The sequence below is a fragment of the Ascaphus truei genome, chromosome 3 (assembly GCF_040206685.1).
Source record: "Ascaphus truei isolate aAscTru1 chromosome 3, aAscTru1.hap1, whole genome shotgun sequence".
Lineage (NCBI taxonomy): Eukaryota > Metazoa > Chordata > Amphibia > Anura > Ascaphidae > Ascaphus > Ascaphus truei.
The window spans coordinates 411,654,350-411,669,189 of NC_134485.1; the positions used below are offsets into that span (position 1 = coordinate 411,654,350).

Below are 14,840 nucleotides of genomic sequence, written 5' to 3' on the forward strand. Positions count from 1 at the left end.
GCAGGCTGAGCTCAGTCTCTAATACCTTGTCAGGGTGCTGGGTTCGCACAGGCTGGGCTCAGTCTCTCATACCTTGTCAGGGTGCTGGGTCCGCACAGGCTGGGCTCAGTCTCTCATACCTTGTCAGGGTGCTGGGTCCGCACAGGCTGGGCTCAGCCTCTCATACCTTGTCATGGTGCTTGGTCCGCACAGGCTGGGCTCAGTCTCTCATACCTTGTCAGGGTGCTGGGTCCGCGCAGGCTGAGCTCAGTCTCACATACCTTGTCAGGGTGCTGGGTTCCCGCAGGCTGGGCTCAGTCTCACATACCTTGTCAGGGTGCTGGGACCGCACAGGCTGGGCTCAGTCTCTCATACCTTGTCAGGGTGCTGGGTCCGCACAGGCTGGGCTCAGCCTCTCATACCTTGTCATGGTGCTGGGTCCGCACAGGCTGGGCTCAGTCTCTCATACCTTGTCAGGGTGCTGGGTCCGCGCAGGCTGAGCTCAGTCTCACATACCTTGTCAGGGTGCTGGGTTCCCGCAGGCTGGGCTCAGTCTCACATACCTTGTCAGGGTGCTGGGACCGCACAGGCTGGGCTCAGTCTCTCATACCTTGTCAGGGTGCTGGGTCCGCACAGGCTGGGCTCAGTCTCTCATACCTTGTCAGGGTGCTGGGTCCGCGCAGGCTGGGCTCAGTCTCACATACCTTGTCAGGGTGCTGGGTTCCCGCAGGCTGGGCTCAGTCTCACATACCTTGTCAGGGTGCTGGGACCGCACAGGCTGGGCTCAGTCTCTCATACCTTGTCAGGGTGCTGGATCCGCACAGGCTGAGCTCAGTCTCTCATACCTTGTCAGGGTGCTGGGTCAGTGCAGGCTGGGCTCAGTCTCTCATACCTTGTCAGGGTGCTGGGTCCGCGCAGGCTGGGCTCAGTCTCACATACCTTGTCAGGGTGCTGGGTCCGCGCAGGCTGAGCTCAGTCTCTCATACCTTGTCAGGGTGCTGGGTCCGCGCAGGCTGGGCTCAGTCTCACATACCTTGTCAGGGTGCTGGGTTCCCGCAGGCTGGGCTCAGTCTCACATACCTTGTCAGGGTGCTGGGACCGCACAGGCTGGGCTCAGTCTCTCATACCTTGTCAGGGTGCTGGATCCGCACAGGCTGAGCTCAGTCTCTCATACCTTGTCAGGGTGCTGGGTCCGCGCAGGCTGGGCTCAGTCTCTCATACCTTGTCAGGGTGCTGGGTCCGCGCAGGCTGGGCTCAGTCTCTCATACCTTGTCAGGGTGCTGGGTCCGCGCAGGCTGGGCTCAGTCTCTCATACCTTGTCAGGATGCTGGGTTCCCGCAGGCTGGGCTCAGTCTCACATACCTTGTCAGGGTGCTGGGACCGCACAGGCTGGGCTCAGTCTCTCATACCTTGTCAGGGTGCTGGGTCCGCGCAGGCTGGGCTCAGTCTCTCATACCTTGTCAGGGTGCTGGGTCCGCGCAGGCTGGGCTCAGTCTCTCATACCTTGTCAGGGTGCTGGGTCCGCGCAGGCTGGGCTCAGTCTCTCATACCTTGTCAGGGTGCTGGGTCCGCGCAGGCTGGGCTCAGTCTCTCATACCTTGTCAGGGTGCTGGGTCTGCGCAGGCTGGGCTCAGTCTCTCATACCTTGTCAGGATGCTGGGTTCGCGCAGGCTGGGCTCAGTCTCACATACCTTGTCAGGGTGCTGGAGAATATGGAATTACCCAGTATACCGAGGCTGCTAACAGGTAGTGCACACACTTTATGGCAACTTGTTTGAAGAGAGACCCAGCAATGATTAATGAAACAATAAGCCTCCGGTATTGAAAACAGGGAGTTGGGTAATAGTAAGCCGGATAGAGGTACAGGGGGACACCTCCCTAAGGGGCGCCCCCAAGTAAATCACAGCCCGGCACTAACCGCCTCAATAATCTCCCTGAAATACCGCGTGGAGGTTAGGAGTACTCACGAAAAAGCCGTCCCTGTTGGTGCAGGGAATTCTGCAGCGGCTTCCTCCTCTGGTGTAGCTGGCGTCAGCGTGCTCCTCCGGAAATGATGACACAGGAAGAAGGGGGTAGGATGGTCCGTGGTTCACAGCAACTTCAGCAGCCAACGCATGGATGTCTAAAAAAACTTTATTGATCGCTAGCAGCAAACATCAGGCAACCACTCTAACATGTTTCGTCCAGGCTATGGACTTCTTCTTGTCAGGGTGCTGGGTCCGCACAGGCTGGGCTCAGTCTCTCATACCTTGTCAGGGTGCTGGGTCCGCGCAGGCTGGGCTCAGTCTCTCATACCTTGTCAGGGTGCTGGGTCCGCACAGGCTGGGCTCAGTCTCTCATACCTTGTCAGGGTGCTGAGTCCGCGCAGGCTGGGCTCAGTCTCTCATACCTTGTCAGGGTGCTGGGTCCACGCAGGCTGGGTGTAGATATACTGATTGAGTAATGAAAGGCACCAGGAACTTTTTTTTTTTCCAACAAAAGTTTTTATTGGGTGTATGGTACAGGCAAAAAAGATTCTAACAACATACTGTCTTACAAATCGGTATCCACACCCTTGTTTTCAGAAAATTGAGCCCACCCGGCTCACAGGGGAAACCAACTGACAAACAAGACGAGAGACAACGACAGACGAGGGATGGGGGAGGGGTGGGGGGGATGGAGGGGAAAGGGGGAAGGCCGCACAGAGAGTACCCACCTCGTTATCCTTTATAAAGCTCCTACCAACTCGATGAAGCCCCCAGCCTCAGGTCCCTAATCCTTGACTCCCTCTCGGAACGTTGTGAGACCCGGTCAGCCCTACCAGTTATCTTCCTACTCAAAGTCAGTACCGGCACATCAGAGGAGAATGCATTTTGCTCTATCAAAGCAGAATGTTGGCGGCACTCACCCCCGGGATATCTGACTGGGCCAGCCACGGCGGCCAGATCTTTAGAAAGTTTGCGCCGGTTTCGTTGACCAGACTCGTCAACTGTTCCATCCGACAAACGTACCAGATTCTGTTCCTAATTTTCGGGATCGTGGGTAACTCTGGTTGCTTCCATAATGCTGCGATTTCACACCTCAGGGCTGTTGCAAAATGTGCAATTAATTTGTGCTCCGATCTGCTTAGCCCCCGGGTGCGTCTGCCGAGCAGGAACAACCAGGGGTCCAAGGGGACCGCGAGTCCGAGAATTCTCTGTAGCCAATTTTTGACATCTTCCCATAATGGGGCCACTTTGGTGCAACTCCACAGCATATGCAACAAGTCTGCCTGCTCTCCGCATTGTTTAGGACACAATGGGGAGTAACCTTTGACAAACTTTGCCAATCTCATCGGGGTGAGGTACCACCGCATCAGGACCTTATATGCATTCTCCTTTAATGTAGCGCATATAGAGCTTTTTGCTGCTGCCAGTACTATTGTGCCCCAGTCTTCGTCTTCTAATGTCTCCCCTAAGACCACCTCCCATCTAGTCCTATAACTGAGTTTAATGTCATCGTCTTTCGCAGGACAGACCACCTCTCTATAGATCCTAGAAGTAAGTCCAGTGGAGTCTGTGCCTCTAGAACAGAGCTGCTCGAAATTTGTTTGCCTGGGGCGTTTTGGGATTTTGGTATAGAACTCTCTAATCTGGAGGTATCTAAAAAATTCGGAGTTTGGCATCTCTTTTTCTGATTTAATTTGCTCAAAGGATTTTATTGAAGTCCTACCCTCCAGATGAAGGAGCCTTGTGAGGCCTTTTAGTTTCCAAATTGTAAGGTCCCTGCTCAACAGACCCGGAGCGAAATCAGGGTTCCTTACAAACAGGGTCATTAAGGTATGCCGCGTCGTGAGGGGGCGCCAGGAACTTGTATAGTACTAACAAGAGCTTTATTGTCAGCCGTCCACAATGCTCCTACCATATTGAAGATACCAGAGGTATGTCTCTTGTGGGGGATGTCACAGTGTTTGTACTATTTATGTCTTCACTAGTTAGCGCCCAATATTAACTAAGCAGTGCTATGCCATAAGATACTTTCTGGCACTGGAACATACCTTATGGTGTATTCAGGAGAATGGTGATTAGATGTCTTCCAGCTCCACATGGTGTCTAATGGTAAATGACGGCTTAGTAAATATGGCCGTAAAGAGGCAGTCCAAGCGGCATGTTAAAAATGTTTTAATATATACATTCATTTATTACCTTTTTTTGAAAACGAATTATCTAAGCTGCAGATCAATTGCTTCCTTCTCCCGTGATCCATCAGCAAAGATCCTGCTTCCCAGGGTTCACTAAATATCTGTCTTTCAGTTTCAATCAATCCTTCAGTTAGTGTAACTCAGCAGCTACAATGTATTCTTATATTAATAAGGTAACATTATTATTGCCTGCCATTGACCTCTGCTTGTGACCCCGACCATGCTCCTTGCTGTTCCTGCACTTCAGCCGTAGATCAACACTTGACAGTCAGAAGAACTATCCAGAGATCCATATCTTTTGAATCCAAACACATTTGCTTCTGCGCTGCTATTTTTTTACGAAATTGCTCGTCGGACAACCACCAGCCCATCCTGCTATAGTTCCTGTATCCAAAACCAATCATGTCTTGGTACTTGAATAAAGTAGAACATAAATGAGGGGATTGTTCCCCAATAAAGCTGGCCAGTATTAAGAAGTAAGTCACAAAGATGCTAGAGCACAAAAAATAAGAAAATAATAATTGCAGTTAAATAGTTGAGGATGAGTACTGGTGGAGTGGGAAAAGGGGAAGGGGGAGGAGGGAAGTGACTCGCTTCAGCTTAATGTGCAGATTAATAAATGATAACAAAGGTGCAGAGGGGGAATAGGGTAGTTATGAAATGTGAGAGAAAGAAACTCCCTTTAACATGCACTCATTGTATTAATTGATATAATGAATAGAAGTTAATACTTAATACTTTATTATAATGGTTAAAATAAATGGTGATACAACTAAACAAATACTAATGGTGAACAACAATAACTCAAACATATAAAACAAACCAACATATAATTACACATAAACCGGAACAAGGGGAAAAATTAAACCAACAAGTAAGTACTTAATGGTAGTGAGTTGGCTAATAGAAATTGATTAAAGGATCCCCAAGTCCGGAACTAATAGTTAAAATACCTGTATACAGGGATATACCAAATAAGTATACATGGGAAGGATGTTGATCCAGGGAATAATCCGATTGCCAGTTCTTGGAGTCAGGAAGGAATTAATTTTTCCCCTAAATGGGGTTTTTTGTTTGCCTTCCTCTGGATCAATAAGTATAGATATAGGATAAAGTATCTGTTGTCTAAATATAGCATAGGGTAGAGGACCAGCAAGGTGTTGTTAAAAATCCTTTATTGAAACAGCATGGTACAGGGGACACACACTCTGACGCGTTTCGGACTGGTATAGTCCTTAGTCATAGAGCAGGGAGCGCGATGACGTAGGGGGGCGGGCTTAGCCCTTTAAATCAGTGGGGATGAATGGTGTGGATCAGCTCTATGACTAAGGACTATACCAGTCCGAAACGCGTCAGAGTGTGTGTCCCCTGTACCATGCTGTTTCAATAAAGGATTTTTAACAACACCTTGCTGGTCCTCTACCCTATTTTGCTGTGCACCGCAGGAATCTTTGGATTTCAACCTCTACATGAATATTGAGCGTGCTGCACGCTGCATTGGAACAAGCCTGCTGTGAGTATATTTCTCCCTCACAGGGATACTGGATGACCTGGAATAGTGCTGCAGCACAAGGGTTAGGTATGGCCGAGCTCCATACAACAATGGTATGTTAACCTTTATTCCATTATGACACATGGACTACTGCCATTACACTGAGTGTCTTTTTTGCTGCATTCATATAGCACTGGGTCTCATTACTCTACTTGCTGGCTGATACAGTTTCCTGTTACCATGATATGTGGACTTATATTGATTATTGTCTAAAGGTTCAGATTTGGATTGAGCACTGTGATTGGGACTCACGCCCCAAACCACTAAATATAGCATAGGTTGAACTTGATGGACGGAAGTCTTTTTTCAACCTCATCTACTATGTAACTATGTATTCAGACAGGTACTGAAGACTGACGGTCACGACGCTTGAAATACAGAAAATACACAAATATGTGGATTCTCCCACAGAGAACCACAGTCGATACAGACAAAGGTATGCAGTCAAATTTGTCAATTAGTCTAGTGCATTAAATAAACACTTGTCCTGCAATAAATATATGCACTACTTACACTCAGTAATATAAATGACCACGAGAATGACATTGAATGTAGTACATGACAGTGCAATATATAATGGCCCACAAAGTGTGTTAGCGTGGTATCAAGTTATAGCCTCCTATACTAGACTAGAGAGCTGCACTGTTACTAAGTCACTAAGTGGTTCCTGAGGAGCAGTCTATCCATGGGTGGGGTGAGAGTCGCATGAGTAGCAGATATTAAGTGTCTCATAGACTGCTACTTTCAAACCAGCAGCCGCAACATATAGCAACAGCCACACTAAAGGCTTCTATTCTTATCGCCAAAAGTAAAGTGTCCACCGGTTCCTACAATTGAGATACCGTCATCACGGTATGAGGGCAGAAGACAAAGAATATGCCCATATAACTTTCTCTAATAATTAGCAGGTAGTTATAGCGATTGATAGTGTAGGTGCAGAGCAAACCTGAAAAGCAGCGGCTCAGATCGGCGCTTAGCGGCGCCTCTCACTCACCACCCGACAGAGATACATCATGACGTCATGACGTCAGCCTTTTGGTCCCGCCTCCCACCTGACGCACGTTTCGCGGAGGCTTTTTCAAAGGTGGTGACGTGGGATACTGCAGAGGGAAGTTTTATATGCGATCAGTCACCAGAAAGTCAATCAGAACTAGCGGCGAGAAATAACCACTTTAATTATTTAAAGGCACACAATGGTAATGACTTATGACATGAACATCAAAATGGAATTTAATAGGGTCATGTTACAGATTCATACAGAGCTGAGATTAATAACATAGACAATGAGATGTGATCATGGTGAGGATACACCATAAATTAAAATAATAAAAATAATAATATGCAGAAACAAAAAATGATGATAATAACCTAAATGCAGAGATAGAGGGGATAAACCAAGAAATAGATGAAATCACCAATATCAATCTCTAGATTCCTGTTCTCCCCCTTTATCTGTAACATGGCTCTATTAAATTCCATTTTGATGTTCATGTCATAAGGACACATGATGAGTAGGGTCCAGGAATCCTCTAAACCTAAGAGAATATTTCTAAATTGATAAGACATAAATTACGTATTGTATAGGGGATTGATATGGGCAAATGCTGCATTGTCTAACTTTTCTCACATGTAAAGTAAACCCAAATGTTTATATGTGTTAAATTCAAATAAAACCTTTCAACGCCCATACATTATAGTACAAAATCAGTTGCACAATTGGACTTCACTCAGCATATCAATTCACTGAGATTCAGTGGTATTTGAAGCAATAGATTTATTTTAAGGCTCCACGCTACTGGTTTTATAAATGCATAGAAAAATATGGTGTGTGTGTGTATATGTATATATATATATATATATATCATTGTAATAGATATGTTTTAAACAAGATCTATGCAGCTTGGACTTATTGATCACATTTACAATGTATTGGCACAGAACCACCTGTTTTCAGTTACTTTAACCACTACCCAATATAAATCCTGCCCATTGACACCAATGAATGATGAAATAAAGGAAACATATTAAGGTTATTGCAGTTTGCAGAGCACTTGTAATGATCTCAGTGTTGTTGACTACATTGTGCCATTTCACTGCATTGATGTGATGTGATGCATTGCAGCTACACGGTGGCACGTGACTTTGAGCCGGTTACAGCTCACATGACACAAATTAGTCAGACACAGACCACGCCCCCCCAAATAACCACGCCTCGTCTGGTTACGTCACCAACAGCTGAGACCCCACACAGCCTGGCCGTGCTTGTGTCTGCTCGTGTCTTCCGGGTAAAGATGGCGGCCCCCAGAGGCGGCAACGTGGAGGCTAGCCGCAGCAGCAGTAAGAGCGGTGAAGGGGGCTGGTTTGTGACACTCGCTCTCGGGGTATCTCTGCTAAAATGTCTCCTCATACCCACATAGTAAGAAGCAATTTTGTGTGTGTCTGTGTAAGAATGTTTTGTTTTCTTAGTGTATAGCGTTGTACATAACATTCTGCAGGCAGAAAAGCTGACAGTCTAATGTTGCTGCCAATAAACGGTTTTGTTTTCTGTTTTAACATGTCCCTGCTGCAAAAAAGGACCAACCCGAATTTGCATCATATAAATAAATGGGTGACCATCCAACGCAAGACTACTATTTAGCATTATTTACTATTTCATGTATTTCATCTTCCTGAATTTAATAAGTCAGGCCCCAGTGTCAAAGACTAACATTTTGGGTATATGTATTGAAGCAAACTTTTTGAGCTGCTCCCTCTCGCCCCCCCCCCCCCCTCACCTTATTTGCGGTGTCAAATGACGCTTCGTGACCCCGTTTCTATGGCAAAAGTGTGATGTCACCACGCATGACATCCGCTGCATTGCCATGGCGACGTGTCACAGCGTCTGAAACAAGGCAGAGGCCTCACCCAATCCCCCGGCATTTAATCAAATGCCTCGGGGAAGAGCGCGGGGCCTCTGCAAGCGCCCCCCCAAAAAATCCAGCACCCCTTACTTTGTGCACCGCTGCTCTAATGCATGCCCTTATCCTTTCCCGTTGATTATTGTAACATAACATTCTGCTAACAGGCTTTCCTTCCTCACAACGTGCTCCTTTGCAATCTATCCTGCTGCTAGAATAATTTCCTTTTCTCCCAAAACAGTGTCTGCTCATCTTCTTCTCCTTGACTCTCTATCTATGCTTCCCATCAAGTTTTGGATCACCTACAATGTTCTCCTTACCTTCAAGGCACTCCACTCATCTGTTCCTCCCTACATGTCGGCTTTGAGTTCTCCTTATGCACTTGCTTATCTCCTATGCTCTACCCATAACTGTCTCCTTTCCACCCCTTTCATCGCTAGCTTTTAACCTTTTTCCCTCACTGCCCCTTAGCTGTGTCACTCTCACTCTGTATACGCCAAGCACCCTCTCTTACCCACCTTTTTAAGTCAAACCTTAGAACTTTCCTCTTTAATAAAGCATTTTAATAGCCTAGGCTAATAGCTACTGTCCCACAACCACAGTCTCTCCTACCAACCACAATGGCCAAGCACTGCCATCTACTGCACTTATTTCCTCACCTTCTGTCTCCCAACATTCCACGTAGATTGTAAGCTTTCTGGGCCAGGGATTTCCTTTCCTATTGTCTGATTTTGTTTGTTGCACTTATTGTACTGTATTGTCTCTCTTTTTTGTCAAGCGCCAAGTACAGCTGTAGGTGCTACATAAATATATAGATACATTGTAGATGACATAATACAGGTGCTAAAAATAATAATCTATATCTCATAGGAGGTGAAGATTGGAGGAAGATCTAGACTCTGCATTACAACTTTGCCACTGTGAAACATTAACTTTTAACATCTGTGATTATTTGTACATTTTTATCCTCCATTACCTGGGAAGTCTTTCCTCCTGCATCTTACTATGCCCTCCCTATTGCTTTTTCTGTTTACTGTTTCCTCGCTCCTTTGTGAATGTGTCTGTTTTCTCCAACATCCCCACTGCACCATTATCTATACACCTCTCTCCCAACAACTTCTATACCCCGCAATAAAAAACACCCACACATCCTCTATCTACTCCTTCCCGCTGCTGGGGATCTCCCCTAAGCCTGAAGCTAGACATACACACCTAATCTCACTCACGCCTCCCTGCCAACTCTTCCCCTGTAAATGGTGTTAACTTTTCATTTAACACTGACCTATCTTAAATCTCACCCCACAAATTAAGCATCCCAATAGCCTGCACTCATGGCTATTGTCCCACACTTAGTCACTCCTACCACCCATTGTGACCAAGCACTGTCATCTACAGCAGGGGGGGCGCAAACTTTTTTCCCTGCGCCCCCCTGCCGGCTATCCCCTCACTCCCGCGCCCCCCCCAACCCCAACTTACCCGCGCACCGGCGTAATGACGTCACGTTGCCATGGCAACGTGACGTCACATGACCTCGCAGTGTCATTTTGACGCCGCGTTGGCATGACGACGCAGGGAGGAAGCCGCCGGAGCCACTGTAAGTTAGGTTTACAGAGGCCCTGCAGCTCCCCCGGCACTTAATTTTAAGTGCCTTCGGGAAGCGCGCGGGGCCTCTGTAAACCCTGCGCCCCCCCCCGTCGGCAGTCTCGCGCCCCCCAGTTTGCGCACCGCTGATCTACAGCACTTATTCCCTCACCTACTGCCTGTAAATTTCCCATTAAACCTCTTAGATTGTAAACTCTTCAGGGCAGGGATTTAATTTCCTATTGTCTGATTTTGCTGCACTTATTGTATTATAATTCCCTGTACTGTATTCTTTGTGAAGCGCCAAGTACACTTTTGGTGCTATATAAATAAAGACACACAATAGGATCCCTGTCATAGAATTTTTAGAATCGAACTTGTATGCTGAGCGATTTAAAGTAACAATACAAGTACACGCGGAAGGGCAAATTTTATATGGAAAGGTTCAAATCTTGATACCGGGATTCATCAAGCTGTGATTTGGTGATAACTGCCAATCAAAGCAATGTCTGTCACTAACATACTCTGATGGGATGCCCCCACATCAAAGCTTGATGAATCCTGTCTTGTGTGTGTTCAGGGGGTCGTGGTCCTTTAACAATGCTATGGAAATGCTTCCTTGTAAATGAGACTTTTCAGGTGACTCTTGAAAATGGGGAGAGAAGCAGCTTGGTGGTCACCGAGGGTCAAATGTAAGAAGCGGTGTCTACATCTGGTGCAGATTGTTACACGGCAGAAAGTTACCACCACCGTAAACTTTTATTTTTAATGCAATTTGAAGTGAGAATTTACACAGCAATGTATTACTTCTCATTATCTGTAATGTAACGTCTCCATTACTCACCCTATAGGCGTGGTTCTGCTTGGGTATGAAGCAGAGGGTCTCCAGAGCTGAACCCCCATTAATTTCAGCTCCGGGGACCCCCTTCTTCCCGAGATCCTTACGGTACCTCTGTAGATGATGCCGGTTGCAGCCCCGGCTGGGTAACATATGGAGTTTTAAATGTCCTGTCACCCTCCGCTTTATACCTGCATAAGGAAGCAGGGGGTCCCAGATCTGAAATGACTGCGGTTCCGCTCTGGAGACCCCCTGCTTCAATCCTATTAAACAAAACAAAAAATGTGGTTGGCATGCCCCTTTAACAATTCCATGTGACGATCTCATTTGCAACAAACTGTCCGAAAGTTTAAAAACAAAAAACAATTCCTTATTTTTCGGACTGTGGTGCATGAACAGGTATACTGACACTTACCAAAACATAGTGGTAGGGTGATGGGGATTAAATGGTGCAATCAGCAAAGGTGGAAACCCACCAAATCAGTGGATAGCACAAATAGTGTAATAATGGTATTACCAGTGGAAAAATTAGTAGTAGATATTACATCACTACGTAGGTTACATTACCAATAGAGTACTTAGTATTTATTGTGATATAATACAATGACAGGGTGCTCCAGGGGAGTGACTAATATGCACACAGATATCATTGGATGCCTAATAACATTGCTCATGCTGCATTTATAAGTGAGCAGAATGATACAGCCACAGATGTCACTTAAATCCACTCAAATGAGCCCTTGTACAAGCTAAGTATACTTGGAGCGTATTGATGTAGAACGCCAATGACACTAGGTGAGAACCAAATAACTTGCCTCCCTGGTAAAATATATAAATAACCATTAGCAGGCTATCAACACTGACAAGCTGACTAACACTGTACTAAAACAGCTCCATAACGGAGCCTGATGACGACATCACGTGATAAATGCAGCATGAGCAATGTTATTAGGTATCGTATCATATCATTGTATCATATCCCATAGTGTGCTATCCACTGATTTGGTGGTTTTCCACCTTTGCTGATTGCACCATTTAATCCCCATCACCCTACCACTATGTACTGAGTAGGAGTGCTCATATATGAGGGGGACTCTGGTGCATGTGTTATGTGATTTTAATTTCTTTTTAAACACAGTTTACTACACACTCGGTAATATGTTTTTAAGTAATAATTAATAAAAGTTTATTTTAATTAGTGGTGTGCATCTAAGTGAATTTTCTTCGGGGTACAAACATTTTGGACCCTTCACTTCACTGATTCACTTTTCAGTTCACAGTTTGCACCCATTTCACCATTATCGATTGGATTAATTAATTTATACATTTCAATTAGTATGGTTTAAGTTGATCACTCCCTAATCTTTCTTTCGTTTTTTTTTTTCACTTGCCAGAACGCCCTCTCTGTATGTTCTTCCTACCAACCAATTAGATTGTAAGCTCTTCGGAGCAGGGACTCCTTTTCCTAAATGGTACTTTTATATCTGAAGCGCTTCGCCCCTTCATGTGTTATTTGTATTTGTTAATTATATGATTGATTGTCACGTGTATTACTGCTGTGAAGCGCTATATAAATAAAGACATGCATACCGTGGACAACCAATCAAAAACCTCTTGCACAATGAATAATTATCACGGCCACATTGAAATATTTAATTGCTCTGAAATGGTTCAAGCAAATTGTTTGAAAATTTAGTACAAGTTGCAAAATAATAAATGTAATGTTTTGTATGGACCGTTTCATTTTTTTTTCTCACTTAAAACAGCAATAGTACTTTCCAACTTTTTTTTTTTAAATATGTAAAGTATGTGGCAAGGTTTAATTCTACTTATGTAAACTGGCAATTTGGTGCTACTGTTATAAATCTGTCAAAATCCTGATTGTGTGCCTAACATAATGGCTGCTTCAGTCACTTGAACAGCTACAATGTATTACTAAGGTAACAATCTATTGTTACAGTTTACAGCTCAAACTGCTGGGAATATTGGCAACAAATTATCCCAAACAGGAAATTGTTGCAAAGATCTTGCACTGCTGGGGAGGTGGGTTAAAACCTGCTATAAAAATCAAAGGATGCTTTAAAACTCATTAAAAATGGCATTGAGTTAAATAATTTAAAAATGCTAACTATTTATCTAATCTTTGTGTTCAGTGAAAGATTTGCACAATACACACAATACATTGACTTGTGGATTCGTTTCATAGATGACATATTGTTGATCTGGCATGGTCCAGTCACTATATTGGTTGAATTTGTGTCTCTATTGAATGCTAATGATTTGAACCTAAAATTGACCTTTGAGTACAATGCAACTGAGATAACATTCTTGGACTTGAAAATAAGCAAGGACCCAGATGGCAATGTGCAAACAACAATCTTTAGAAAAAAGACGGCCACAAACAGTCTTTTGGCGGCTACCAGCCACCATCCTCCATCTCTAGTCAAAAGTATCCCTATTGGACAATACCTGCGATTACGCCGTAATTGTTCCACTTTGAGAGAATTTCACATACAGGCTCAGGACCTGAAAGAACGGTTCTTAGATAGGGGATACTCAATGTCTACATTGAAAAACGCATATCATCGCGCTAGAGATAGTGATAGAGCACAATTACTGGGTCCAAACATGAAACCACCTAATACACAGGTTCGTTGCATTGGAACCTATAACTATAGGTGGCATGAGATCAAGAAGATTTTTATGAAACATTGGTACATCTTAAGATCTGATGATGACCTTGTTAAAATTCTAAAAAGCACTCCTAGTATCACTAGCAGGAGATCTGCTAATTTGCAGGATGGTCTTGTGCATAGTCATTTTAAACGCCCTACACTATCGACTTGGCTAACACCTCCACCAAAGGGCATGCACAAGTGCCAGAACTGCAAAGCATGCCAATATATTAACCCTGCTAAATCATTCTTGGCTCATGATAAATCAGTGACATTTGATATCAGACACTATATAAGTTGTAAAACCATCAATGTAATATATTTGATCAGTTGTGAGTGTGGCCTCAGATATGTTGGCAAAACAATCAGGGAGTTTAAAAAACGAGTACTCGAACATATAAACTCCGTCCACAATAAATTGGAAACACCAGTTGCACGCCATGTAAACAATATTCATCAGGGAGATATTAAGTGCCTATCTTTTACAGGCATTGACCACCTTAAAAATAATATACGTGGTGGCGATATAAATAACAGATTATTAAAACGTGAGGCAGAATGGATATACAAGTTAAAAACATTGTACCCTCAAGGGTTAAACGAGGGTTTTACATATACTCCATTCATTTGATCATCAGTTGAGTTGATATCATGTTTACTTATCCACCAAATACCTCATGTAAATAAATACAACATATATGTTATTTATTGTACACGCTCCCTAGCTTACTGGCAAGTAAGCAAGTATTCCTTTGATTATGGACTAAGTATAGTTCAATATGCATTTCATCTAGTACATGTTTGAATACCTCCAGCCTGCAATGATTAAGCTTTGCCACATATCACAGAATTGCTATCCAGTATCTGCCACTTCGGCATGGGTTCATAAGCCTCATAGACGCCTACATGCATGAGCCTTTGCCCCATATGCTGGTGATTCATCTAAACCTTTATTAGACCTTTTTGTATTGTTTGAAATTAGTGTGTACCCCTTTATTAACCGCTGTTCTAGCATACAGTTCCCTACTGATCGGTATAAGCGTTGCGCAAGCCCTCCATTGGCCCGCGGGTTGCTAAGGCAACCTATGACGCTATATAACACGCTTCCGTAATCAGCTGGTTATCACTCGCCCCTGAAGAATCTCCGTTAAGGAGGGAA

At 44.5% G+C, this 14,840-nt stretch overlaps 1 protein-coding gene across 4 annotated transcripts in view; it reads left to right on the forward strand.

Moving 5' to 3' along the window:
- The first annotated feature begins 7,923 nt into the window (after positions 1 to 7,923).
- ALG8 (ALG8 alpha-1,3-glucosyltransferase) overlaps positions 7,924 to 14,840 on the forward strand; it is a 33,202-nt gene continuing 26,285 nt past the window's right edge. For 2 of the 4 annotated variants that reach the window (XM_075592621.1, XM_075592617.1), the window contains exon 1: positions 7,924 to 8,106. In XM_075592621.1, coding sequence (XP_075448736.1) covers positions 7,982 to 8,106 — 125 coding nt within the window. In that variant the 5' untranslated portion in view covers positions 7,924 to 7,981. Of the gene's footprint in view, positions 8,107 to 12,459; positions 12,479 to 14,840 lie in introns of those variants that run through there. The other 2 variants (XM_075592618.1, XM_075592620.1) reach the window with 2 other exon arrangements.